Source organism: Leuresthes tenuis, unplaced genomic scaffold (genome assembly GCF_036924035.1).
Source record: "Leuresthes tenuis unplaced genomic scaffold, fLeuTen1.0.hap1 SCAF_20, whole genome shotgun sequence".
Taxonomy (NCBI): domain Eukaryota; kingdom Metazoa; phylum Chordata; class Actinopteri; order Atheriniformes; family Atherinopsidae; genus Leuresthes; species Leuresthes tenuis.
The window spans coordinates 11830210-11858155 of record NW_027325374.1 but is presented as its reverse complement, the minus strand read 5'-3'; the positions used below and the strand labels follow the sequence as shown (position 1 = coordinate 11858155).

At 41.2% G+C, this 27946-nt stretch overlaps 1 protein-coding gene across 2 annotated transcripts; it reads left to right on the top strand.

The window, feature by feature from the left end:
• Positions 1-1148: 1148 nt before the first annotated feature.
• Positions 1149-27946, top strand: ccdc186 (coiled-coil domain-containing protein 186). 2 transcript variants are annotated; one of them, XM_072372794.1, is made up of 16 exons: positions 1149-1283; positions 3378-4363; positions 4725-4851; positions 6170-6298; positions 8503-8715; positions 9056-9175; positions 10464-10568; positions 11077-11175; positions 14150-14236; positions 14330-14472; positions 15555-15810; positions 15981-16170; positions 16877-16957; positions 17186-17411; positions 23304-23523; positions 25044-27946. In XM_072372794.1, the coding sequence occupies exons 2-16, from the start codon at positions 3426-3428 to the stop codon at positions 25125-25127; spliced, it is 3018 nt and encodes a 1005-aa protein (XP_072228895.1). In that variant the 5' UTR covers positions 1149-1283; positions 3378-3425; the 3' UTR covers positions 25128-27946. The 2 variants fall into 2 exon arrangements, with proteins under 2 accessions (XP_072228895.1, XP_072228894.1); XM_072372793.1 differs by having other exon boundaries at positions 16877-16975.

The window sequence follows — 27946 nt, the reverse complement described above, 5'->3', positions numbered from 1 at the left end:
TTAAAGTGGTTTATTTGTTGTTGTTTTTTTTTGTTGTTTTTTTTACTTGTTAAATCCATAAAAAAAGCAATGCTTTGATTGAAATAAGCGTATTAATTGAGATGAGATACGAAAGGTCTTGATAGCAACTGCAAGGACACTGTGTAATTTTATAGTGTTATACTATAACTCCTAGAAAGTATGTCATAGTCTTGGATAGCCGTTTATAATAAGAAGTGTTTTTGATATCTCTTATGAATTTGGAAAGCTTACATCAGCTGATGGACTAGAGTATGTAACACAGTCAAAAGCTAATAAAACGGATTTTTTGTGATTTTCAGTGAGCCATATGGAAAAGTTAGAAATGTTTGAGTTTGGTTTTACAATAAGGCTTTCTAGAATGTCTACAGAAAAGACACGTGGCAGGGAACTGCTCCTTGCTCCTAAACCCCTTAACACCCCCCCCCCCTTTTTTTTTTAATGCCACTCGTGCCTTTTTAGGCCCAGTTCCAATTCTCCCCTTCCCCTTGGCTCCATTTTGTAATACTCTGTGACCAATACTTCTTAATCCTTAAAAGTAGCCCCTTATCCCTGCAAAATGGAAGTTTAGGGCCAAGCTGTAGATCTGAGGGAAGGAAGTGGGCTTTGTCCTTAGTCGCTATTTAGCCACATCGTCATGGAAACTAGTTATTGAAATAAAAGAAATGCTCACTATTATTCATTAAAGAATATACTCTGATCATTACGGATATTGTGTTGAGTAGGTCCTCCTTAAGCACAGATCAGACCAGTCAAGGGGTTGTGGTCTTGGTGAATTGGGTTTGCTCCTCCTGCAAATGCCATCATGCCAAACACGTGTATTTATGTATAATAAATACACGTGTTTCATTTTATGCAGCATTCAATCAAAGTTAAGTTATCAGTGCCTGAACCATTTGTTTACATGCAAAATATGCACATTTCACAGAAACTGAGTTTACTAATATTGTTTATTGGCTTCAAGTAAATTGAATATGTCTGGTATCAAACATGTGCAATATAAAACGTGGTTAACCTAATTTTCTGGCTAAGAAAGGGTGGTTACAGGTGTACCTGTCGTGTGTTGACGTCAGAACTCCGGCATTTGTCAGTGGGCTTTCATTGGTTTGTGAGGGCCCATCGTTTCTCCCGCAGTGGCCATATTTGTTGATGTGTCATATCAGAGTGACTTGTTGGTGATCAGCTGGTTAAACAGGGAGCTCCAAGTTCATTCTTATTCCCTTACTGTCTTCGTACGGAAATACACCATGGGTTTTCGGCATTTGGTGGGTAGAAATATAAAGACCTTTAATAAGTTTTACTCGGTATTTGTGTGTGATGCTAGTGTTAGCAACGTTAGCTCAAGTGTGATCGGATTGTGTTGTACAAGCTAACGCCTTTATTATCAACGTTAGCTTAGCTGGCTAAATATGATAGTGGCCCTATAACGTTGCAATATGTTATCAAGCAGTCAAGCACATAATTAGTTTAAATTCATCCATTGCTAATTTACTGCGTTTTATCGTTGTCCTGTGTTGTGTTTTAGGCTTGGTTTTATGTTTTCCCATCGCTGTGTCCTTATGTAGTGTCCTAGCTAACTAAACAGCTAGCGAGCTAATGATACCAAAGGTGGTGCTAACGTTAAATTAACCCAACTGCAAATAAAACACGAACGTATGTAAACAGTATATTTGCCTACTGCTTGCAGTCACCAGCCCGATTCACTGTGCTCTACGTTCATGCATAAACTGTGCTGTCTACATGTAGTATGTTAGCCCCAGTGTTATGGAATGACACCTGTCAGAACAGCATCTTCATTATTTGACTTCTGCGTTAAAGCTTTCACTCTTTAACCGTAATAAACCAAACTCTGTTTCTGTTTTACGCAATAACAATAAGCTCATTGTGAGCTCAGTAAGTTTAGGTTTTAAAGTAAGATTCATAAATGTTATCCTATTTGTGTGATTGAGCATAGTGGTCAGTGCAAGGAAAGGTGGGCCTAAAGGGTGTTTTGAATAAGAAAACATGGTGTATCAGAAGAAGGGGATCAGCTTTTTCTTTCAAGACAGTATCCTAAGGTACAGAGTTGTATTAAAGATTGAAAAGCCTCCATCCATTCTCAATCATTCCAGTAAATAGTGACACATTAAAATGCTGATAAAGGCCTTTTCAGGCCAGTGTTGGATTGAAGAGATTCAAGCCGACACTGAATGTTTCAGAGATAGTGATCCTTAATCATTAACAATCCCCATGGTTTTAGCATAGACCTTGTTGCTTATCAGTTTTAAACTATTTACATTATCTGTAACATTCACTGTTTATATTAAGATACAGTTCTCCATCTCTTAAGCACTGACAAGCTCATCCATCCAGGTTGTATTTACTCTTCTGGCTGCATGTATTTAGATCTACAGTTATGCAATTTCTTGATTGCTGTTATTTCAAGCTGATGCCAGTCACTTTTGTATTATTTCCTAGACTTGCTGGATAGAGGTTTAAAAGAAATTTCACATTTACACTCACAGCTCTGTCTGCCATGTGTCAGTGATAGCTTTATGTATTTATACATTTTATGTCGTCTTCCATCCATTTGCATACAGCATCAGTGTGAACATTTTTTTAAAAAAGTAGTCAATGTTGCAAACACAACTAATCTAAAACTACAACCTGAACTACATTTACTGCAATTATTAGTATGACTGTTAATTGTGATTGATTTCATGATCATGACCATCTTATCTATACTCTATTGTATCAGACCCTAAGGAGACACTTAGGGTCTTAGGCTTCATATTGTCTCTTTTTGCACTGAGGTTATCAGAAATGGAGTATAAACATGTATATTTACAGTACACATTGAGGACAGTGATGGTGTTATTTGACTCTTTACACTGACAAACTTGGCAGAGTTCTTCTCAAATGGGAGTTACTATGAGTTCTGGATGGTATGACAGCAAATTCTTAATACACCTCTTACTTAGTTATCATGAATACCTGTCTTAGTTGTGAGTCAAACACTTTCCAAGCGAATCACAGGCATTTACAGAAACACACCTCTCAGTGTGTGTGTCACAGTACTCGAGTATGACTGTTGAGCAGTCATAGAATATTCCTTATCATGATAGATTATGGTAATTAACATGAGGAAATATGATGATTATTGTGAGGGTTTTTTTTTCCTGGCTCCACAAGGATGTGCCTTTTGACCAGGAAGGCATAACATGCAAATAGCTCAGAGCTGCTGTACAGGTGGATTCCAGGACTCATTGGTTGTTTGCAGAACTTTGGTAACACTATGTATGAAATCACCAAGCAGTATATCAATCCGCTCTCATTCAATCTCTTTTTCTCTCTTGTCTGTTTCTTCCTTTCTGTGCCAGATTTGAACAAGCGAGGGACCATTGAACAGTCTGGCCCTGCTACAGATCATGGAGGTATCAGAGGTTAATTCGGTGTCGGAGGGATCACACTCAGCGGATCAGCTTCGTAACAGTACATCTAACGTGGAAGAGGAGGAACAAATTTCTCCCATCAGTACGCATGAGGCAGAAACGTGCAGCAAGGTAAAAGGTGAATTACAGCTTGACAGTGAATTAATCAAGGCTACAGGAGATGCTGAGACGGATACACGCAGAAACACAGAGCAGAAAGCGCAAACATGCAGCCAGGACGATCTGGACGGGAGAGAGCTGGCTGCTGATGGCGGGTGTGATAGCAGTACAGTTCCAGCTGGAAGTGAGAGATCTTCACCCAGTCTTTTAAATGAGGCTGCTGCTGTTTCGGAAACCCCCGTCATTCCACAAACTGTTGTAGAAAGCTCATCTGCTGTTTCTGAAGGAACTTCATTAACTTTTGACACTCAAAACAGTGATGAGCACCCATCCCTCCAGATTACCAATTGTTCCTCAGAGCCATCACCTGCTGTCAATAGGGACTCAGCTGAGAGTCCATCAACCTCCTCTGTCCAAAGTACTTCCAAAACCTCACTTTCTGACTCTACGACAACCTCTGGATTCTCCAATGGTCCCTCCAGCCCGAGCTCTGACACTGTCGGCTCCTCGCCTGCTTCCAGCCCACAAGCCAGTGCCAACAACTTTGTCCCCTCGCATTCCTCGTCAAGCCCTTACGACACCGACTGCAGCCGAAAGCTCATATCCGAGATCCAGCGCTCACTGTCGCAAGAGTCACTTCTGGATGAGCTAGAATCAGAGCTGCTGGCTTGTCAGCTGCCTGAAGGTGAAAGTGGAAGACAGAGGAAAGGAAGCCCACCTGTGAACGGACTTCCTGCAGACCAGGAAGACTGCATGGTGGTCTTTGAGAAGTGTGTGCAGTACAAGTATGCGCAACAGGAGAAAGCTATTCAGAGGTAAGTTACTACTTTAAAGAAAAAAATATATAGAAACGCAGCCATTCCACTGGTCTATAGAATTTTAATATTAGACCCTGCTGTACAAGGCCAACTGCCATCTTAAATTTTCCCAGTTTATGGGGAGCTCAACCCAACTGGTACCTGTTATTCCTTGTATTCTTTCACCTTGCATGAAAACTGTCTTTGTAAACTGACACAGGGTAATATGAATTCAATCTTCAGAACATTTGCAGGAGTATTATAATGCACATACTGTTCTGTCCAGCTCTGTCTTAATAGCTATAGTCTAAATCCCTCAGTACTTTGGACTTGACCTAAACTGTGAACGTGTGGTTGCTTGTTCAATCTGTATGCATAGGTTGCTTGAGGAGAACAAGAGGCATCAGGAGCTGATTCTGGGTATCTGCTCAGAGAAGGACAACATGAGGGAAGAGCTGAAGAAGAGGACTGAAACGGAAAAGCAACACTTGGCTACCATTAGAAAGGTCATTTTTATCCTCTATGGTCTCCTCTGGTTGTTGGATTCGTACTGCATGGATTGTTAAAGAGGCTAGCTCTATGCGCTGCCTTGTCCACAACAAACCTCCAAAGCAAGCGCATGGTAAAATAATGGGCTTTGTTCATCACGCATGTCTCTCCGAGCTATTTTTAAAATCCTTTGGAAACAAAGGAAGCCTGTTCACCATGTCCTGTTTCATAGCCAAGGAATTACTCTACTGCAGCGTTTTGTTTGACATCCTGTGCATGCCAGGTTATGATTTCAATGTAATGTTTACACCTGTAGAATTGTGTATATCGTTGGGGGTTGTAATAGCTTTGTTCTGCAGCAGCCAGACAAATTTATACCAACACTAATGACTTATTCTATCATTCCTCTTGACCATCACTAAGTCGTGTGGTATTTTAAATTCTCGCTTTAAGGCGTAGATGCCATATAAGTTCCAGATTAGGTATCCATTTAGTGTTTTATTAGATAACAAAGAAAGTCACCCAGGAGTAGATGTAATTCAAGTATTGGAGGATTTATCCTCCACTTAATGTTGCGCAACTAAAGAGACAAACCAAAAGACAAACCTTGTTAAGCTGCAACAGTCAGAGTGACTGTCCAATTCAATTAAATCTGCTCTCTAGCCCTGTGTTGCTGGTGATTAAGGACGTCAAACAAAGCAGCCCGTAGGGGAAGGGGAAAAAAGAAATCCTGAATCCTGATCACTTGCACTCAGCAGGCATCTTTTTTTATTCATTTATTTTCAGTCGTGTCTCTTTGATGTGCGAACTTTCATGTCGAACTAGCACTCGAGAAGAAGTGCTTCCCTAGTCACCGGGCTGTGTTTAGCATTGCTGGTACCATGCTTAAATCAATTGCTTTATGCTTATGTGGCAGCACAGTTTGTTTAAGCACTGTGTAAACAGAAGAGCATAGGAGTGATTTGTATACCAAACACCCAATGTATGCTTGGATCCTTTTTTCCCCAAATCATAGACATATAAGTTTGACAGATTAAATGACTAAGGATAATTTTATCATTAAATAATCCGATTACTTTGAGGATAGAAACTCTCCCCTGTCATATCTGATAGTTTTAAGCTAATATTCCTAGAGACAATACTTATTTTATAACAAAAAGAATTTAGTTTTGAGGAATTAAGCATGCTGACATCTGCTTCTGCTGCTTTCTAAGTTTAGTTTGCCTCCAGGATTATCGTTGGATGTCATCTTGCGTAGCAGGTTAGATCAGGTGTGGCCCAGTCTTACATATTGCCTGACAGGTTGCCTAACCTGTGTACACTCTGTTGTTGCAGTTGGAGGGCAGGGTGGAGGAGCTGCTGAAAGAACTAAAAGAGTCGCGGGATAAACTAATCCACCAGGAGCAGACGGCTAAGGCTGCCCTGCAGCAGATGCAGAGGGAGACGACTTACCGACTAGAACAGGTATGACTGGGATCGAAACGCCACGAAACCTCTCAATAACTGGTCCTGCGACTTGGCTTCGCCTCAGCCTCACCCTTATTTTTTTCACCACTTTATTCTGCTGCAGCTCTAATGATTTAACTCACAATGCGTTGTAATAACACAGCCATTTCAAAGGCTTCCAGTCAGACATCCCACAGACCAATGAAAAGCAGCGAATCCAGACAGCTAATGAGGACATTTTAAACCAAATCAGGCACTCTGTGCTTTTATCCTGTGGTCGACTTCGCATGTACGTGGGTCAACACCAAATGAAAACACGATGCAAATCTGAAGCACTCTCACAAACTAAAAAGATTAACTACACTTTGTGTTTAATGGCGAATTGCAGTACCACCTCTTATATGTACCACCGCTGTCCTCATGTAAAGACCGGAGACAACAACGTGCATTCTGATGTCACAGCCAGATTCTCAGTGTTCCTTGTCTACATGCCAATACTTGAGAGTTTCTGTAAAGGAATTTGTCTTGGAAGCTTTCAGCGACTTAAAACTTTAAGTAAGCTTGTGGATAAAATGCTAAAATCAGTAGTGAAAGCTATGTTCAAAATGATACTCCTGTATGGGTGGATAAGCTTTAGTCTCAGTTATGTAAACAAGAATACTTGATTGTTTGATGTAAAAGTCATTTGTGTGTCGATGTCCCTATTTGCGCCACCACTATCTTCATTTAGCAATAATAAAACCGCTCTGACCTGGCAGGACACAATAGTTCTGAGGGTGTCTTTTGGTGTCTGGCATAAGATGTTGGACACCGGTATTTTGGGTCCTTTTTGTTACAGGGTGGGGCCTTGATCGGGCCTGTTCCAAGCGCTAAATGCAATTTCTTTATCAGACTTGATCAGCCAATTTGGCTTTTTGTTACGATGCTTGAACCACTCCCGAGCAGTTTTTCCAGTGTGGTGCATTGTCCTGCTGGAATAGCCTGCTGCTGTGGGGGAATCTACTTGGCCTTAGGACCCAGTTTTCCCAAACAGAACATTTAATCTTATAGTCATTTCTCATGTTCTGGGTTGAGCAATGAGTTTTTTCAACCTGCATCACCTCGCATAGCTAAATCTTATCTTCACATTAAGGTTATTACTAAAGCTGAATCGCAGGTAATCCCGACTGGCCAACATACAGTATTTTTCCCACACGCTGCAGTCCCTATATCTGTGGACATTTCCACAAAAGTAGCAGCTGAATGCTTAAGGTCTCGACACACCAAAGTCCTGTTATTGCAGATTTAATCACTTGTTAAACGAATAGTGCAGGAAGGCACATTTTTCATCCTGAGTTTGCACACCTGGTTGAAACCATGTAAGGCACTTTTCTCTTGACAGTTTTGTCACAGTTCACAGTTTTTAATTTCACCGTTCAGTGAACAATACGAGTTAGATTATATACTCTGTCCCTTTTAAGCCCTTTTCTTGTAGCACTCCTCACTTGTATTAAGATGGTAACTCAGTCCTAATCAACTGTTGGCTGCCTCTGAGGTTCTGAACATTTTGTCATGCTTATTCATAGAAGCTTTGCATGAAATAACTGATCATTTATGTCTTTTTAGACCTCATTTTGAGATGAAATAACTTCACTTATACAGTTGTCTTGTTACTCTCTTGTTCACCCAAAACACCAGCATTACACAGCTAATAATACTAGCTGCACATAAATCTTCTGTCTGCCAAACTGGGTTGCATGTGATCATCTCATCGCACAGGTATGAGACTAGAGGGAAAACAATAAAGCAAAACCACCGGTCTGCTAAAAATAGCCTGTTTTTTGACAGAAGCCACATTAAGCTGCAGTGAACAGATGAACCCAACAGGAAGTCAGACACAAGAACAGCATAAAGAATCTGGTCAGTTTGCAGCCTTCCGATCGTGTATCGCATTACTTCATTGATGTAATTGGTGGCACCAGGCCAGAAGTGAGCTGGTTAGAGGACAAAGTGTCATATTACACCACAGATGCTTTTAACAGACATCAGAAAGGACAAGTCATGAAAATTGACAGTAAAACGTGAGTGTCCTGGTAATTGAGAACCATTAAAAATGCTGATTTTCTTTTCTTTTCTTTTTACCGAACCAAATGTGAATGGATAAAATGATGTATTGTCCCAACTAAAAGCTCTATCAGTATAAAACTATCTCATGACATTAAAAAACCCCAAAACCCTCCTAGGTGAACAAGAAGTGTGATGAGGCGCGTCAAGAGAAGGAGGCCATGGTGATGAAATATGTCCGGGGGGAGAAAGAGGCCCTCGACCTGAGGCGGGATAAGGAGGGTTTAGAGAGGAAGCTGAGGGAAGCGGTCAAGGAAGTGGACCGTCAGGCTCTCCGAGGAAACCAGCTCGCCCAGGAGAAAGGACGGCTGCAACAGCTGTATGATGCTAAGGTAAATACAACCTTTGGGTCCACAGGGCATGAATACTTCAAAAATCCTACATACATAAACATTGTCTTTTTCATTAAGTGTCACTGAAATGTTCATTTGTCCGGAGACATTAAGAAATGACTAAAGATGTCCAGCTCATTTGTTTCTTTTTACAGTGAAACTTCAGAGTTTCTCATAGATGTGTTTCAGATTGTTTCAGGCACACAGATTTTATCTTGCTAATAGTTGTTAAACCTGTTTTTGTCAGTGTTTTTTTTCTTATTCTTTGAAAGTATATTGGCTCTGCCTTTTGATCACTTTTTTCTGACTCCATCTATGCTACCACCTGGTTTTTTTACAGGAAGGGGAGGTTGGCAGGTTGACACGAGAGGTGGAAAAGTTGAAGGAGGAGATCAACTCTCATCTCATCAAAGTCAAATGGGCCCAGAACAAACTAAAGAGCGAAGCAGATGCCCATAAGGTAATCTAACCACTAACTGTTGCTGTATACAGAGGAAGTGCGTACAACTTAACTGTCAAGTCTTACAAAATTCCAATTTAGATTTACGATATTACAAAAGACAAGCCCAAAATGATTTGTTAGTTGGGTAGCATACTGAATCGTATGCATGGACAATGCCAGGTTTGGCCAAAAATCCCAAATCTCAAAGGTGTTCTATTAGATTTAAATCTGACAACATACTCAGCCTGGTTCGTGCTCTTCTTCAGAAGCTTCTGTTGTTTCTGACTGTGTGCTTTGGATCGTTTTCATGCTGTTATGTTGCTCCTCTGCGAGACATCGGCACACAGAGACATTATGTGGTCTCCTTCACACTATAATACTGAGGTAATGCCTATGCAAAGTGTTGAGGCACAGTGGTTTATCAGAGCTGCATTGCAAAAGAAATGTCTGTGCTGGTATTTTTGAGGACACCCCACTGTGTCTCGATTAGTGTTGTTGTGGCTCGCTCTGCAGCCGCTGATTATGTCTGTAACTTAACTGTCTGGGCTGCTTTTATCCATTGTGCTGTTTCCAATCTTTTAGATGTTTTCTTTGTAGCTTTTGTAATCGACCTTTGAAATGATCATTAAAGTGAGGGATATATTGTACTTGTTCCTCTGAGCTGTAGATGCTGTTATAAACATGGATGTCATCTCAGGATGCAACAGTCAAATTTACATTCAAATGACACACTGGATCCAGATAACTACATTTACATGATTGCAGCACATGACTCGCACATTTTTCTGTAGAAAGTGGTTGCAGCTTTAATTTAGTGTGTACATTTACTAGGAATAAGACCATTCTGTCCAATGTGTTTTCAGGCACATAGATGATGCCCCCTTCCCGCTGAATGATTTTATGTTGGATGAAATGTGTCTTATGACTCAGGATCTAAATGAAATGGGATGAGAATGGTATAGTAATGATCCTCCAAGGACATCATTATCATTCGAGCTATTTTTTAAGAATATTTGTTACTAAACAGTGGTTTCATTTCCAAGCAGCTCCAAGCAATTGCACAGCTACAAACAAAGAGGGAGGGGAGGAAACACAGAGCAGTTGCTGAAGGCCACAGAGGTTTAATGTTTTGCTAATGTTTCTCTTTGTGGTTATGATGTGTGTGTGTATTTCTGCCCGCATCTGCTAGAAAGCAGAAACTCGATTTAAAAAGTCCTTGTTACGGCTCTATGTTGCGTTTGAAGTCAGACACGATTTCTTTGACTGTCACAGCCACAAAAGCCTGTTTGTGTGTATTTGTATGCAGGAAACTAAGGACAAACTGAGGGAGACGACATCCAAGTTGGCTCAAGCCAAAGAGGAGACTGAACAGATTCGCAAGAATTGCCAGGACATGATCCGAACGTACCAGGTGTGTGATATCAGATGGAAGTAGAATTTTGCTCTTGACCGTAAATGCAGGCAGATAAATCCAAATGTCCGAATGCATCTCTCTGAAATATGTGGATCTCAACAAGGATTTCCGTGGTTTTTTTTGCAATGAAGTGATGTGCATCCTTACCGAAATCTTGTAAGGGCTGTATTCAATATTCAACTCGGATACAAAGACGAGTTTGCACTGTTTGTATGTGGAAAAGATGCTATTCAGTGAACAAAACTGAACCACGAAACAGGAGGGATTTAGCTTCGGGGGGATGGCAGTTTTCATGTGTACCTTATGATGGTAGCAAAGAGCTGCCTGAGTAATGTCACTGTTGTAGACAGATTAGTTCAAGTTACTGTAGTGTCATTAGCTGTGTTGGCTCTGCAGTATAGCACAGCATGACATCAAAATAAAACAAGATGAATCCCCCCCCCTGCATTCTCTCCTTCACATTAATTGATGTGTTTCTGAAACCTTTGCTCTTCTTTTTTATCAGGAATCAGAGGAGCTCCGGTCCAATGAGCTGGATGCTAAACTGAAAGAGACCAAAGGGGAGCTGGAGAAACACAAGCAGGAACAAACAGACCAGTTAGAGGTGACACCCATCGTCTCCACATAGAACCACTTTCTCACAAACACAAACCCGTCAACTCCAATCTCTGTCATTTCCCTTCAAAGCCTAACTCATTAGCTGCATATTTACCACAGTGTTAAAAGCACAGAGTTACAGCCTTAATTTGACCTGTAGCATTTCAACATTAAGATGCATGAGGCCTCTGTGAGAGAAAGCTCTCTTGCAGTTTTTATGCTTTAATTGCTGTAATTGAATGTTATTATCTTGTAGGCAGAAAAAAAACAAAACACCATCAATCACAGAAGTTGCCACCTCAGCAGCTTTAGACTTCTAAAAACATCAATCCTGTTCTTGGTCATTTAGAAATACATTAGGCCTAGTAACTTGAGGGTTCTACACAGTATCTTAGCTCTTTTGGAAAGAGATCTGTGATGTTCTGGGATTTGTTTGAGCCACTCTCCCGGTTTGGAAGCCACAGCCCTGACCACTGGCATCACTGCTGTCTTCACTCTTGTTTTCCTTCTTTATGTTGTGGCCGCTGTGGACTGCTACATCTTTCACCTCTTCCCTCTTCTGTCGTTTGTCAACCACCACTTTTTTTCTTTTTTTTCCTCCTGTCTCTTGCTTGGTTCCAGCTACCCGAGGCAGTCTTTGATCAGTTCATCACTCGGGGCCAACTTTCTAATGTGTTCCTGAACCTAATGGCTCTGATGGTCACTGGCTCACCAGCCTCTCACTTTCCACTTGGTGTACAGTCAGGGTGCTGGACTAAAGATGAAGAGCCTTTTTGTCTTGATATTAGAAGGCTTGTCCTCCTTTGGCCAGGTTATAAGCCCAGCTGGGTATCTGATAACTGGCAAGGCATGCGTGTTGATGGCTGGGGCTTTGTTCTTCCCACTCAGCTGACTCTTCAGGCCTTACTCTCTGTCCATACTCTGATGTGGCTGACTTCCATACAGCCTTTTTACGGTTGCCATTTGCCTGTGGAGCCCCAAGGTATCTGACACTGTACTTCACATTCTGCCTTCTGATGGCTCATCCCCTTCAGTTGTGATCATCTAGCCTTTTCTGAAACCATTCCACCACATTTATGTAATCCCTGTGACATTTCAGTGTCCTTGCTTTGGATGCTGGCGAGGTGAAGCGGTGAGTTGATCACGCAGTCCTGGGATACAGCTCAATATCATCCATGTTGAGGAGGTGGCTGATAATTGCTTGGCCTCAGAACTGATATCCATTCTTAGTAATGATCTGTCTGACAGGGTTGTGGCCTTTGAAGAGCAGCAGTGAGGACAGAGTCTCTGTGGTCGATTCTGCACTTGATGGAAACTTGTCCAGTTGGCTTGGAATTGGCTTCCAGGGTTGTTTTCCACAGTCCCATTGAGTTCTTGATGAAGACTCTTGGTGTCCTATTGATGTTGTAGAGTTCCAAGCATTCAGTATTCGTGTGTGCGACTCTGAATCGTTGGCTTTCCTGTAGTCAATCCAGGTGATGCACAGATTCGTACAGATTCTCTGCTTTTACAGTGTCATGTAAAGGCGCTGTTGATCAGTAGCTGGCATGTTGGACTGTTCTGTTCAATAATTTGCTTTGGTGGTTATTCTGTTTAGAAAATACTATGTTTTTTCCTTTTGATTAAAAAACATTTGGAAATATTGCTATTATTTAATGTTTGTCCGTCAAATTTTGTAACATTGTCTGGATAAGAGCAACATCAGTGTAGCTGCTGCTTCATGTCTGCAGACATGCTTTTATGTTACTTTGGTTTCTTTCTTTTTCTATGTAGATGACTGTCTTATCAGAAGAGGCTATAAACAGGAATACAAGTTTGTCCTTAATTCAAAGTTTTATAACGAATTCTACTTTGCCAATATTCAGCCTTTCATTGATGGTGTTGATAAAAGCTTCTCTCCCTCTTCATATAAGAATATTTATTTTTTTTTAGCTGTTTTCCTCAGAGAGGTGTGATTGCCTTAGTTTGGAATCAACATTACACTCCCCCCTGAGCTCTTCAGGCAGATGCGCATGAACGCAAGCACACACATGGACTCAGTCCAAGAACAATGGGCTGTTTTTCTCTCTGCCGAGAATCAGACTTTAAAAATAAATGGCCTAGAAATAATCAATATGACGCGTTTCAACAACAACCGAGATGACATCATCCATTTCTCAGTCATTCCGGAGTGAAGTTGATTCATCCATGATGATTACGACTCCCTAAAATGTCCCTGTGTAATAATAAATCTTAAATTTAGATGAATTTTCTTATTGATTTTTTAAAAAAAAAAAAAAATTTTGTTTCATTGCATTGCTTTTTGTCATAATTTAATTTAATAAGTTTGTGAATGAAAAGATATGTGCAAGCAACTTTACGTCTGTTGATTGAATTTTCTGTTGTGCACTGAGCTTTACCATCTCAGATATTTAGCAATATGCCAGCCTGTTGGCTTTCCAACAGGTTTTCACACAACTCTAGATTTTGGCAGGTTTCACTCCCTTGCTGATAAATAAATCAGTCCGGTCCGATGTTTATTCTAACATCTGTGTTGTGCTCAAGTGACGATGCAACTCACTCCTGAATAATGCAAACCAAACAGTTTCCATTACTGTTGGGAGGATTAAATTGAGATTGGATGCGAAGGGATGAATTGAGGAAACAGAGTTTAGCAGCATCTCCATTAATGCGACGTTGTCTTGGATACCAGAGGGTACTAATGGCTTCTTGGAAAAGTTGACGAACAGTAACACCAGTAATGGCTTTGTTTCAAAAAGTAGAGCCAAAACATTCTAAAAACATCATTGGGTTTGCATCCTTAATGAATGCAGAAGCAGAGGAAGTGTATTGAATGCACCACTTCCTCTTTTGTCGAATTATGCAACTTTAAAAAAACAAAAACATTCCTTTAGGGTGGGACTCGGATTGGACTTGATTTCTAAAAATGACATTATTCAAAGCGTATACATGTCTGGAGTGTAACTTGATGCATTTGGCAGGTGCACCGAGTGAAGGCCAAAGAGCTGGACGACCTGAAGAAGAGTTACAAAGAAGGCATGGATGAGCTCGATACTCTTCGCACCAAGGTTTGTCATGTGGGTTAATGTTAATGTGCACATCTGTGCACTTGACATCGGCGGAGCTGGTCTTTCGGTTAACGATGGCGTCTCGTTCCTTAGTTAAAGTGTTTGGAGGATGAGCGTCCGCGATGGGAGGACGAGCTGAGCAAGTACAGGGAGATCATAAACCGGCAGAAAGCTGAGATTGGCCGACAGAGAGAAAAGCTGGAAGAGGTCACTGCACTTCAGGAGCAGCACCAACGGTACGAACACACACACACACACACACACACACACACACACACACACACACACTCTCATTGATTGTAAGGGAACAGTACTTAATGTAAAAGCTGAAGCATGGATACGCTGCACAATATCAAATACTGAGAAGTTGAATCAATACCAGTAACAACAATGGGATAGTACTGCGTGTCCAGAATCTCATGGATATGACTAAAAACAACAAATTTGCTGGGTAATTTATATTGTTAGGCCAAGGATACACTATACATTGTTAATGATCAAAACAGACATTTGGGAGTGAACCAAACAGACTCTTTGCTTGTTGTTCTGATGACATTCTCAGGCATTTACTCAGGTAACTGAAATAGGTGTGTGGGACTGTCGTGGTTTTTATCCTTTTCCAGGACTGTCACTGCAGTTAAGTGCTCGAGTGATGGTAACGATTCTAGCTCTAAGAGATATCATTCCATGAATATTTGCTGACTTTTGGAAGTATTTCTGTTTTGACAAGTTGTGTGCACAGTGCGTCATATCTAGCCAGGCGTTTTGTGGTAATTCACCATCCCTTTTGAGTTCTCACCTTGTTTTTAACACTCTGACATGACTGGTTGTCATAGAACTGTGCAGGTGGTAAAGTAGCTCTTGTTCGTTTTTCTTTTTCTTCTTTGTCAGATCACTCAAAGATAGGCCAGGGACATATATATAGCACACAGGGCAGGAAAGGACTCCGGTCCCTCAGAGTATGCGTGTGCCTCTGCTGGCCATGTGAAGATAGCATAATAGAGTGAGAGTTCTTGGTTGAGAGACTTCTCGTTTTCAAACTATTTTAGATGCTTTTAAAAAAATAAAAAAAATAAAAAAATTAAATATAATAATAATTTATGTGCTTTCCACAAGTGGTTGATGTCATCCCGGGATTTTTATTACAAAACATGCTTTCTTTTTTTCTTTAAGAATTAATGATTAGAACTGTGTGTTTCCTCTGTAGAGATCCATATAGCCATTCTCATATGAATAAATAATGCATTTAACTACCTGGTTTCTAGCGAGTTTGTTGTTTTTTAATCCCGATATGATACATGCCCTTTCCTGTGTGCAGTGACAAACAAGAGATCAAGTCTCTCCATGAGGAAGTGGATAGCCTGAGCAGTCAGATGGCTGACCTGCAGCGGGACGTTCAGGGCAGCAGGGAGCGCGAAGCAGAGTTACTGGGCTTCACCGAGAAGCTGAGCAGCAAGAACGCCCAGCTACAGTCGGAGAGCAACGCACTACAGTCTCAGTTGGATCAGCTCACAAGCAGCTTCACAGAGCTCCAAGCAAAGCTGGAGGAGACCAGCAGACTGCTTGATGACAAGGTGGGGTTACTATGGGTTCACAGTAAGACACAGTGTGAAACTTAAGCGTAATGGCCTTTAACACCGTTTTTCTCTGCTAAACATTCAGGAGCAAGCAGCCATTGCCACAATACATTTCAACTCTGTAAATTATGGCTAATTTTGGACTCCTCCCCTCTCTAATCCTGCAGTCACGGCAGCTGAAACAGGAAGAGGTGCTGAGGCAGCAGGAGGTGCAGGGTCTGCAGGAGGAGCGGGGTGCACTGCAGACGGAGGTGGCCCAACTAAAAACCAGAGTGGAGGAGCTGAGGGATGAGCTGGTGACACAGAAAAGGAAACAAGCGGCCAATATTAAGGACCTCACAAAACAACTAATACAAGGTAAGGTTGTATGTACAAGCTTCATGCTTTCAGTTACCCTTTGGGATATATTTGTTAGTCGACATTTTCTGTTGGCTATATGGTTGCACGAAGTCTTCTTCAAACGCAACCCCACTCACATTTATTCAGGTAGACTAGCATGCAATAGGTAGTACTGACACTTTCCAAACTGCGTCTGTATTATGCAGTAGAAGCTCTATCCACACAGTGACACCACAGAACTTTTGAAACATGTGTGGAGCATTTGATCCAGACTTTCTTCCACAGTTGCTGTCAGGATAGAGTGCGTAGGATGCAGGACATGATTAAAAAAAATGCTCTTGAGTGTTCCTGTTTACCGTTTTTGTGCCGCTTTCAAAGCCACATGTGGATATATCCATTAAATTAATTAGTGAGTGGAAGGCGACGTAAAGGTCAGCAGAAAAGGCTATGAAACTCTTATCTCCACACACACACTCGCTTGCCATAAAAGCTCTGGAGTATTTGCTGTTGTATTCACACATGGGCACACGTGCTGATATTCCAGGCTCATTACGAGGTAGCTGGCCAGGTAATCTCTCCAAAAAGTCAGGAGAAAAGGTTGGGATAATTGCAGTCTTCCATGCAGCCCCCCTGAGAACATGCCTGGGAAATTTCATAGCTGCAATGCATGTTTGAAAGCAGCTGCAGACATATACTACATCACTTCCTTTATCTTTCTCAACAGCCCGTAAGAAGCTGGAGCACGTTGAGAATGGAGGATGTGACCGGGATGCCAGCAGTATGGGCAGTCGCTCCAGTTCTTCAGGTACTGCTTTGAGATTTGGTTAGTATTAAACACTCACGGTAAGAACATTAGGACATGATTTTTCAAAATGAATTTCATGATATTAAGTTAGAGATTTTCTGAAATTGTCTTCCCCCTCAAGAAATTATGGAAGAGGTGTGGCTTGGTTCTTGAAAGTGGTAGAAAGATAGAAAGTTGGTACATAAGCAAAGCCACAACAGTAAGCTAATCAGTCTTCGTTCTCCTCAGGCTCCTTGAATGCACGTCACGGTGGGAGCAGTGGTGTGGAGGAGTCACCAGAGAGCCAGTCGGGTCCTTCGGTGGTGGTTGTGGACAGCTTCCCGGAGGTGGACAAGGCTGTGCTTGTGGAGCGTATCGTCCGTTTGCAAAAGGCTCTGGCACGGAAGCAGGAAAAGATCGAGTTCATGGAGGACCACATCAAGCAACTGGTGGAAGAGATCCGCAAAAAGACAAAGTGAGTGGCACGGTTCCATTTAAATGGAGCAGAGATAGAGGGAATCATCTGAATGAATAGGAATGTAATGAATGCACAGTAACACAATCAAAGAATACTTAAAATGGATAAATGGTTGCCAGCGCAAATGCCCACCAGCAGTTTTCTTTTGTTTGTTTTTTTGTTACAGTTGTGTTTTACTGATATCGTTTTAACTGCAGAGACTCTGAAACACGTATTTTTGCTTCAATATGTAAATCTATCTCTTGCCAATTGGTCTTAAGGTCATACTGAGCCAAAACTGACCAACATGACTGCTGATTTGATCACATCTTAGTATCATATCTTTGTTCCACACAAATCTTCTCCACATTGGAACAAAACATTGTGTGCACAGCATACCTCATTCTTTGGCAAAGCAGTGCCTCGGCTGACCTTGACGGGGAGTATATGCTTACACCCACATTTTATAACCCCCTGCATCCTTCTGTGTCTCTTCTGCTCATCTTCCCATTCTCATTCATGCAAATACTACCCCTCTGACGCATGACAAAGTTCAGTCAGAGTTGTTTATGGTTTAGGTGTTTGGGGGCTGTGATTCTTAATGAGGCTTCGTACATATGCATGGCAGTGACCTACAAAAAAAGACACAGTGTAACGGACATTCTGCCTGTCTCGATCATATGCTTTATATGTGAGTCACGTATGTTTTGGCTCTCAGAATGTGATAGGATCTGAATTGCCCAAAGGTTTTGAATGATTTCTTTCCCAGAAAAATGAGGGAAATGTTGTTGATCAGCAAAGGTCCCAGCAATCCTTTTTGATCATCTCTGCCTTTCTTTCTCAGATTTCTCACCTAGCTTTACAGTTGAATCTATTAGCCTCAACCTACATTTAACAGTTAAAATTGAGGACGGATCCCACGGTTGCGGCGCTAAATTTAGCTCTTCCGAATCTCAACTAAGCCCGGGGGTGTTGCGCTACCCAGAGTCTGGATGTGAATTTGTCCTTTTTGCCTCTCTGTCCCTATCCCCCTCAGGACAGCCTGGTGAGCATTGATGAACCAGCTGTAAGTCTGAAGCAGGTGATGAATAAAGGATCCGAGATGTGGAATCCGAGGCTTATTGGGTGTTATAGGGGCAGGTTTTGGAGGGAAGTCAGCAGACTAATTTTTGATTTACATTCCCTCACCCCCGCCACTCTTTTGTACCAGAGCAGTGTTCTGTGTCTTTAAGCACATTTCCCTACTTCTGTATTTCTAATGATTTAGTTCTTTTCTTTTTTTTTTTTATTATTCTTAGATGCTTGTTCAGTCATCTTGAAACTTTTCAGCATGTACTCCAGATAGCATGTTCATGTCGAAGAGAACTCGTTGGCTATAATGTGTAGCTAGCAGTATGTTTTAGCTCATTTAGTAAATCACATACATGAGATGTAGAAGAAATTATCTCAAACATACGGTAAAAGCCACATCATCCTTCACGGGCAATTATGTTTATTCTTTCATCCTCATGAATTATAATCATGATGAAGAAATCTAAGTGTGCTAAATTGTTCATGTGGCTATAATTAACATGATTGGATAATAACAAAGCCGTAGGTGTTTTAGGTTTAGATGCCCACATGGGGAGCGCTCTTTGCGGTCTTGAATTTGTAATCTATAGTAACTAATTTGTTGTTGATCCACACTTGCTGAATGTGATTTAAATGATTGCAATGGATTCCTGTCCCACTGCCAGTCAGGCTTGGCTTTTGTTAATGTTTTTTCTGTCATCAACATGCGAGCCGGGTCACCTGGGACCTGCGCTACGAAGCAGGATTAGTGGCTTTGCGAGGTAGCGTCAGGTTCTGCTCTGGATTTTCAGTATCACAAAGCTAGTTTGCTCCTTACCAGGTAACTCACCTGGCAACTTATTCCGGAAATTAGTTCAAGATAAGCGATCCACATATATAAAAGCACCGCATCCCGACCAATCGCTACTCAAAAAAAAAAAAAAAAAATAGTTATCTCGACAACAGTAAGAGTGTCTGTCCAACTTCTACTTGAGTAAAATATTGATTACGCTGTTTGACTTGAACTCAGAAGCCAAAGGGAATGTTTATGTAGCTAAAAACAGGGATAGATTACTCCAAAGCTTGTTCCTGCCAAATTTTAGAGATTTGTTCATCAAAATCATCACTGAAATATGAAATATGTCCTTTTTCTCATACGTTACATGAACGTGAAGCGTATCGAATTCGCGATATTGCATCAGTTGGTGTGTGTATATTCATATTCACATACATCCTATAAAGTGTTTTACAAATCATTAGATTGCTAAAAACGCTTAAGAACATGAATATACAAAATAAAGCTCACTGACTGTTTTTGAATCGCTTTTTTTCCCATCTTTTCGCTGTTTTCTCTCCTGTTTTGGCTGCTGCAGCCGTGTTGCTTATACAGCATTATAGATTGCTATTGGTCAACTGATGCCAAGACCACCTGTTTCACATAGATCTGCACATATCCCGAGTCGAAAAACCGAGGTCGACTTACGAAGTCGATGAGCAGCATCGTGGTCCCTCCTAGCGAGATCGCCATTGTTAGTTAAGCCAGATCAGCTAAAGACACCCTGAAGCTGCTTTGTAGTACAGGCCTCTGATCTTTTCTAAATGATACGGAGCATGTTTATTAGGGTTTACTTAGCTCTCCTCACAGTTATCAAAAATGTACTGATTGCAACACAAATGCTTTTAGCCTCCTATATTACATTTAGAATTGCCCTTCAAATGTGTGGTTTTAGTGAGCGTAGTTCGGAATTCATTTGAAATATGACATGACTTTGATAAATGAAGATGTTACAGTCGGGTCACAGGAATATCTTTGTCTTGCAGTACCTTGTCTCTCTCTGAGTCTCGCTGTCCTTGTTCAGGGAAAGGAAAAAAAGCAGCATGTATCAGTCACATTTGAATAAGATGCTTCTCTGTCTTGCTTGTTTCTGACCTGCTGCTCACAACGCTCCCCCCCCCCCTGCGAGCCTCTGCATGCCATTCAGCACATCGTGTAGCCACATCTTTAATTTCTGTCACTTTTTTTTTGTTTTCACTAAACACTGTCGTGATGGAAGTGGGGTCCAAATATGGACCCTCGAAAGCCTAGTCAGAGGTAAGTTTGATTTTATGTGTGGTAGCTCAGCTGTGTGTGTTTGTGGGGACAATTTATGGTGGCAGCTTCTTTGCTGTAAACACATTTTTTTTTGCACCGTAGTTATTTGCTTTTTTTTATATATATATATAGTTTATAATGCACACATTGCAGCATTTAGGTTTGTTTTGTGTTAGATATTAGGCTGATTTCTGTGGTGCTTTTAAAACCCCCTAGAAAGAGAATACATTAACCATTGTCTAATCAAGATGGATGCATTTTTCCCCGCACAGACTGCACGTGCATGCAAGAGCCAGTACTTACTGCCACTTTAGATGCTTAAAATGCATGATGAAATTGAACCCCCTTTTTATTGGAGCGAACTAATCGGTGGCAGTTTTAGGCTCCTGCATGCTGAGTGACGTGCAACACAGTTCAGCTGTTTTCTCTTTGTAGTGGCGTCTACAGTGCATTGCATTGTGTATATATATACTAAAAGTGCCATTGCCTGTTTTCAACCCTTTCCAAAAGCCGTGACAACGAACTCGCATAAATAATCTGTTTTTTCCTGACAGGAATGACTGGCAGGATCCTTTTTTTTTTTTTTTTTTGTGAATGTAATTGTCTGGATTGGATTCCTAAAGTTATTGACTTGTTTTTAGCTGGGATACTGTTTTTATTTTTTATTTTTTGCACATGAGGGGAAAAAAAGCACAGAAGGGGATAACCTCAGGGATTAAGTAAATGGACCATTTCTTTTCCATTTATTTTTAAGTAGTTGTGGCTGCAATACCAGCAGTTGTACTACCAGCTGCACTTTTGATATTTGTCTGTGTTAGTTGGAGCATTTCAGTAATTCACCTCCAGTGAGTCGACACTCCTGTTGTGTTCCTGAGAATGCTCATCCGGAGTCGGGCTGCTACAGCACCAGCTTTGGTTTAAATGCAGTTTATTAACAGTGCTTTCAGGAAATGTTCCAAGACTTTGGAAGGAAACACATCAACATAAAGTTAAATGTTACAGACATTAGACTTTTCATTCCTCAGTATCTGGTATCTTCAAACTCTCACTATCCGGGCTGTAAGTTTTCTTGCGGCAGTCTGTCCCCATGCAGTTTGTAGACATTTACAGAGCAACTGTCCATTTGTTGGCCCCAAGCTTATCCCAAACAACTCCTGTTGGGTTGAGATTGCGTGACTGGGATGGCCCTGACATGACAGATGGGACACCAGCCTTCGATTTCTTCTACAGATGTGTGCTCGGGCTCACTGACCTAAAAAGTTGGGACCCAGCAGAAATATTTTCTTAGGTATAGCGAGACTCTGCATCACCAACATGACTTGCAGCAAAACATCCCCAAGCCATGGCTTAACCTCCCCGTATTATTTCTTTGAAAGAGTGTTTGAAATCTGGCATGGAAGTCTGATTTCCAATAGTCTCAAATATAGCTTTTGCAGAGCTGGACTGCGAGTGCATTACAGTCTGCTAACCCTGATACCTTTAAGGCCGTTAAAACACTTGATTGGTTTGGAACCATTATAGCTGTTTTAAAAACCTTTAGATGCTATGAAGAATCCCAGATATGTTGCCTGTAACATTAAACGTTTGTGTTTTAAGTTATGGCATATTGATATTTCTGTGTCTGACTCTGTAGAGGAGTGCAATTTCTTACTGAGTCTCGTTTACAGTCGGCTCATCCTGTAGTTGCCCACTTTTGAAATATCCCTCTAAAACCCGAGCTGAATTTGAATGAAAGCGATGCCTGTTGGAGGCCGAAAGTTTCTGATGTTTAATGTCAGAGCTTTAGGTGTCTGGCTGGGTAGAGAGCACATATAAAATATTGATTTTTGGCTCATTTCAAGAACAAGAAGTTATTGACCTTTTCTTCAGGGCTGTATATGGCCCTCTTCACCTCTACACACACCTTTTCTGTGCCTTTGTTAAATAAAAGAATATGGTTGCAAATGGAAGCTTTGGAACTGCAAAAGCTTTGCAGTTATAACCCTCAACAGTGCATTTTACTTTTATCTTTAATGACTGAAGCCAAGCTTCACTCCCATATCTTTAGACATGCACAAAGAAGAAATGATGAATGAGATTCACACACTGTTTCTTAACTGTCTCTAATTTCCTTTACCATTTTTTTTTTAGTTATTTTTCTCGCAATAGCATATGAAAAAAAACACATGTAGGAGGCAGTAATGACAATGAATCACAGTGGCAGCACTCTCTCTGGATCTGGTTTCCCCTAAATAGAAACACTTGTCAGTGTTCTCTGGACTGCACTGGGAAATCTGAACAACAGGAAATGTAGTGCTGTTAGGTTAATGAAATCTGCTCTCTTCCTTTCTGACACAAACATGGCTTGGAGCTCCACACGTAGAATTTTACAAAGATGAAAATGTATCGCAAAGATTTATCTCACTTTCTCCTGCAAACAGAGGAGAAACGCGCAGCTGATTAATTTAACCCCAGGACGGCATTCTAATTCCAGGATTTTCATTACCTTTTCCTCGTCCGTCTGGCACAATAATCGTTTCTCGAAATATGACTGAATGTGTCCTGCGTGCACCAGTCCAATAAGCCATCCCACTGGAATTGCGATTCCTTCAATATCTGCTTCTTTTTGCTGCTGGAGATTGTTTATGGCTCTCTATGCTCTCTGACTATGAAATCCTGCTTTCTCAATTTTCTCTGCTCTACAGTCTCCAGCTGACGCCACAAACTCCACTCGTTTCCTCTTCTTTTGAAGCACACGGTTAGACTCACCTCCTCCTGTCCTCCCACAGAATTATCCAGAGCTATGTGCTTAGAGAGGAGTCAGGGGCCCTCTCAACAGAGGCGTCGGACATTAACAAGGCCCACCTCAGCCGACGGGGGGGCATCATGGCCTCGCTTTACACCTCCCACCCGGCGGACAGCGGGCTGACCCTGGACTTGTCGCTGGAGATTAACAGGAAGCTGCAGGCGGTGTTGGAGGACACGCTGCTGAAGAACATCACTTTGAAGGTACGTTCTGCCCCAGCAGGCGTCACCCCACTCTGCTGAAAATGCAGAAAAACTGTTTGGAATTCATTGCTAATATCGATAATGTCAGCGGTTTCCTCCAAGGCCTCCTAATTTGCTGTAAGTGTGTGCTTGTTAAGGCGAGAGTGAGTGGATAATTAATTTGCTGTGTCCATGCTCCACCTTGAAGCCAGTGATAACGGTGACATTATCATTGTTGCAATTTATTAAAGAAACGTTTTTTCTGTCCAACCTAAGGGCAAATAAATGTACGTTCTCCTCAGTTCAGATGAGGGCCTCTCATTCATGGAGCTTTTAATGCTGAATCGCTTATCTGCTAACAGCTCAGCTAATTTGCAGCGATCCATAGATGGTTATGGTTGTAAAGTCTTTCAGCTTTTTGTATTGTTTTTAAATGGGTTGGAGATTTAAACATATTTTTGTCATACTGGTTGTTTAGCTCAGTTACTGAATGTCCTCACACCTACACCAGCCTGAGAGACTGCAGGATCCCTGTTAGACTCCACTTTACCACCTTTGTGTAGACTATGAAGCGGTAATGAAGAACACTGAAGCAGATTTTAGGTTTAGGCCTACACCTTTTCCTAAGCTGCCTTTAAGCTTCCTCTCAAAGCCACATATGTCAGAATACAAAGCTTCATATTTGCTGTCGGGATCCCCAAGTTTGCATATTCGCTGTTGCACAAGTTTCACGAAAGAAAAAAAAAATGTATTGCCCAAATATCTGACTGATTTGGTTTTTAATTGAGACACTTCTCAGCATAATGTTTTCAGCCACAGACACAAATCATTGAGTGACTTTTATACACAAACAGCACTTTACTTCTGCAGCTTCAATTCTTTTCAGAGGACTTCATTTAAAGGGGTGTTGTATGGTTTTTTTTGTTTTTTTTTTTGTTTTGTGGTGCATGCTTTTTAAGATTGAGAAGAATATGACTTCTTTAACATTCAGTTTGTAGCTCATAGTATTTCCTCTTTAATCCATAGAGGCCCAGACTTTGAGTTATCTTCAAACGGAAGAATCGGTGTCAACATCCTGTTTACCTTTGTTGTTGCAGCTTCTTTGATTCTGAGTTTGTCTTTTTGCTCTTTTTGCACTTTATATACTTTGATAAGTATATTCATTTTGCTTTGCTGCCAATCAGCTTCCTATTGTGTCAAACGTATTCTGTTCAAATACGAGCCTGAGTACGACTGCTGTTATTATGATGTGTGCGTGTGTGTTTCCTGGAGATTTTCAGTGAACACAAAGCCAAATCAATGCTTCGTGTTTCACGTGATGGTTGATGAGCTTTTTCCGTTTTCAAGTGGATGACGATGGTTTTTCACACGAACAGTTGTTTTTCGCCTTGTTTTTTCCGGAGTAAGAAGGATACAAAGCCCTGTGCAACAGTATCTTTGTCTTGTTTTTTGTCTGATTTATTTTTCTTTGAATAAGAGCACATCAGCTCCTCGTGTATCGTCTTTTGAATGATGCATTTTGTCTCTACTTCACTTCTCAGGAGAATCTGCAGACGCTGGGGGCTGAGATTGAAAAGCTTATAAAGCAGCAGCGGGATCCCAAGGACGGAGTCAGTAGGAAGTGACATGACTACATCACACAAAAGGCGAAGGAGGAGGCGAAGGACCAAAACAATACTTGAGGAATCTCAAACCCTCCATTTTTTTTCTTTTTTGTTGAAATATGAAGGAACAAATGCTGTGTTGGAAGTGCCAGTGGGACATGAGACCTCTCAATCCGTTTCTGTCCTTTTGGAGGAAGCTTACTTGAACCGTCACTATTCCAGCCGCATTGTATCGCCTCCTTTTTTTTGCTTCTGATGCAGCAAATCTTCATTTGGCTCATGTTTGTCTCCCATTGCCAAGATGACTCTTTTGGGCCAGCTTCCTCAAACTTGAACTTCTGAAATTCTGACTTTGAATGCCGTCATTGTACCTTTTAAAAATAGTTGGATAAATATCCACTTCTTGATCCGCCAGTGAATTCATCCTGTAGAAAAATAAGTAAATAAAAAAAAAACAGTAAGTTAATTGAAATAATCACGGCCAGCATACTCTCTCTACTCGCCCCTTGAAGTCCATCTGCCCATAGGCCAAATGTATTTATGAAGGACTGCTCGTTCAGCTGAACTGCACACGACTCCATGTTTGAAGCCACCGTGACAAATGGACCAGGCCGGGCTCGATGGAACCTTATGTGCGTCACTTTTGTGTTTTTTTTTTTTCCTTCTTTTTTAATTTATTTAGTTTTTGCTCTGCACAGCACTTACAACGGAGCTGATGAGGCTCGGTGCCTCTCATCAGCTGACGCCACCCGTCTGTGGGACACAGGTGCTCGAATTCAGGCCGCATCTTTGGAATGTTCCCAGCAGCTAACAGCAAAACGTCATCCTGCTCTCGAGCTACGTTAACTTTGAATCGATTTATGAAAGCTAATGCTAAAATCATGAAGGTGGACATGTAGAGTTGGTCTTTAGTTTGGCCAAACTGAATGTAATGTATTTTTCCCTTTAAGTTGGTTTGACATACATTTTTATTTTAGTATATTTGATTAGATTTATTTTTTATGATGATGTATTTAACATATAAGCAAGCTTTCTTTTTTCTTTTTTGTTCTTTCTTTGAACTTAGTTGAAGATAATGAATACCTCCACACATTTTAGTCTTTTCCTCTCTGAAATGAGGCTCGGTTGAATATGTGGGCGCTTGATAAGTACCACGTTTTCTTAACGTGACGGTTTCCCTAAATGTTAGTGGCATTAAAAGCATTCCTCATTTCAAACTGCGGACACAGAGATGCTTACAGCGTGGAAGCCCTTTGCACCGTGTGCATGAGATAATTGCCGGCAGAGGAGGCTAAAATGTCGGAGCATTCTTGTACACTCCTTTATTCTGATTTATTTGTAGCATTACCAAGTCCAATTGAGCTAAATCAAGTGTAGAAGAATCAAAGGGAGAAATTTGTAGCTGTAGCTCAGGAAAGCCACAGAAATATATCCAGGGACAAAGTGCAATGCTGTTCCAGATGTTCTTGTTTTTATTTTCCTCCTCCTGAGTGTTTGAATGTGTGCCAAAACACTGTTTTTTATGCTTGTGTCAGTGCAACATGCAACCGTGCTGGTGTTTTGAATATTTGAAATTGTTCATGTGCATGGCTGCATGCGTGCCTTTTTGACCTCTCGAGCTTTTGTGTTTACACCCCTGTGTACATGCTTTAGCTCTCGATTGATCACCCGAAAAGTCATTTTCATTTCCACACCTGCAGCTCAGTACCTCTCGGCGATATATTGCATGCTTTTGCCTAACTGCAGATAATTCTTCCATCGTGCGAGCAGACGCACAGCCGAACACTGCAGGATTGTTTGTGAGGGGGAGCAACTTGGCTGCACAAGACCAAAGTTTCCTTTTCGTTCTTTTGATCTGATTGCAGTAGCTGTCGCAGAAGATAACCCTGTATCTCTATTTTACCCACCATCAGAAAACAGGCTTTTACGGCGCCTGAACGTTTAGAGGCCAGCCCCCTTTGCCATTCACCCTGGGGCTGCACTCAAATGGACCACGACGTGAATAAAGATAAAAGGCTCCACTATTGAGGTCACCGAGACCTTATAGCCTCTCTATTGCTGCAGTGACTGCTCAGCATTTGATGTAACTCTACTTTTATATCAACTGAACTGACTTCTTTACGACATTAGATCAATACGTAAACGTACAGGCAGCAAACCCAGAGATCTTGGTTCTCCATCATGCCGAATTTAAGCAACCTGGGGGAAAAAAAAACATAACTTTTGGCATTAGATTGACCTTGTTCTGTAAAGTGGGTCCATTATTTCTAATAGAAATCTACATGAAAATAAGGTGCTTGCTGCTGAATAGATGTTTGTTTTTATTGTCTTGCAATTAGTTTCTGGTGCAGAGCTAAAGCCATAGACCGGCATGGGATATTCTAATAAAGTCCGAATAATTCTCTGAGGCATGCTAATGCGCTTCTTCAGATTTGGTCCCAGTATGTTGCACGAGCCAGACTGAGCGCTTGCCGATCCAAGATTATCCGCATTTTCTCAGCCGTGGCGTGAGGCCGTGCTGCAGCGTCGCGTGGCTGAATGAATGGAACCTCACGTTTCACCATGAGTACGAAGAAATGGTGTTCAGTATGAGCGAGAGAGAGTCTGTAAAAATGAGCTGTCGTTGTTTCTGCCGTGCAATGGTTCCCTTTGCTCTGTTTTGTGAAATATCCAAACTGTGATTATAATATGCATTTGTAGATATGTCATTCTGTAAAGTTATGAGAGCTTTTTTTTTTTTTTTTTTTTTAAGAAAAAAAACGAAAAAAAACAACTGATTCTGGATGATGTTTGTACATATGGTGTTTCCAGGGAATTAAAGGAGACGAGTCTTATCTTCA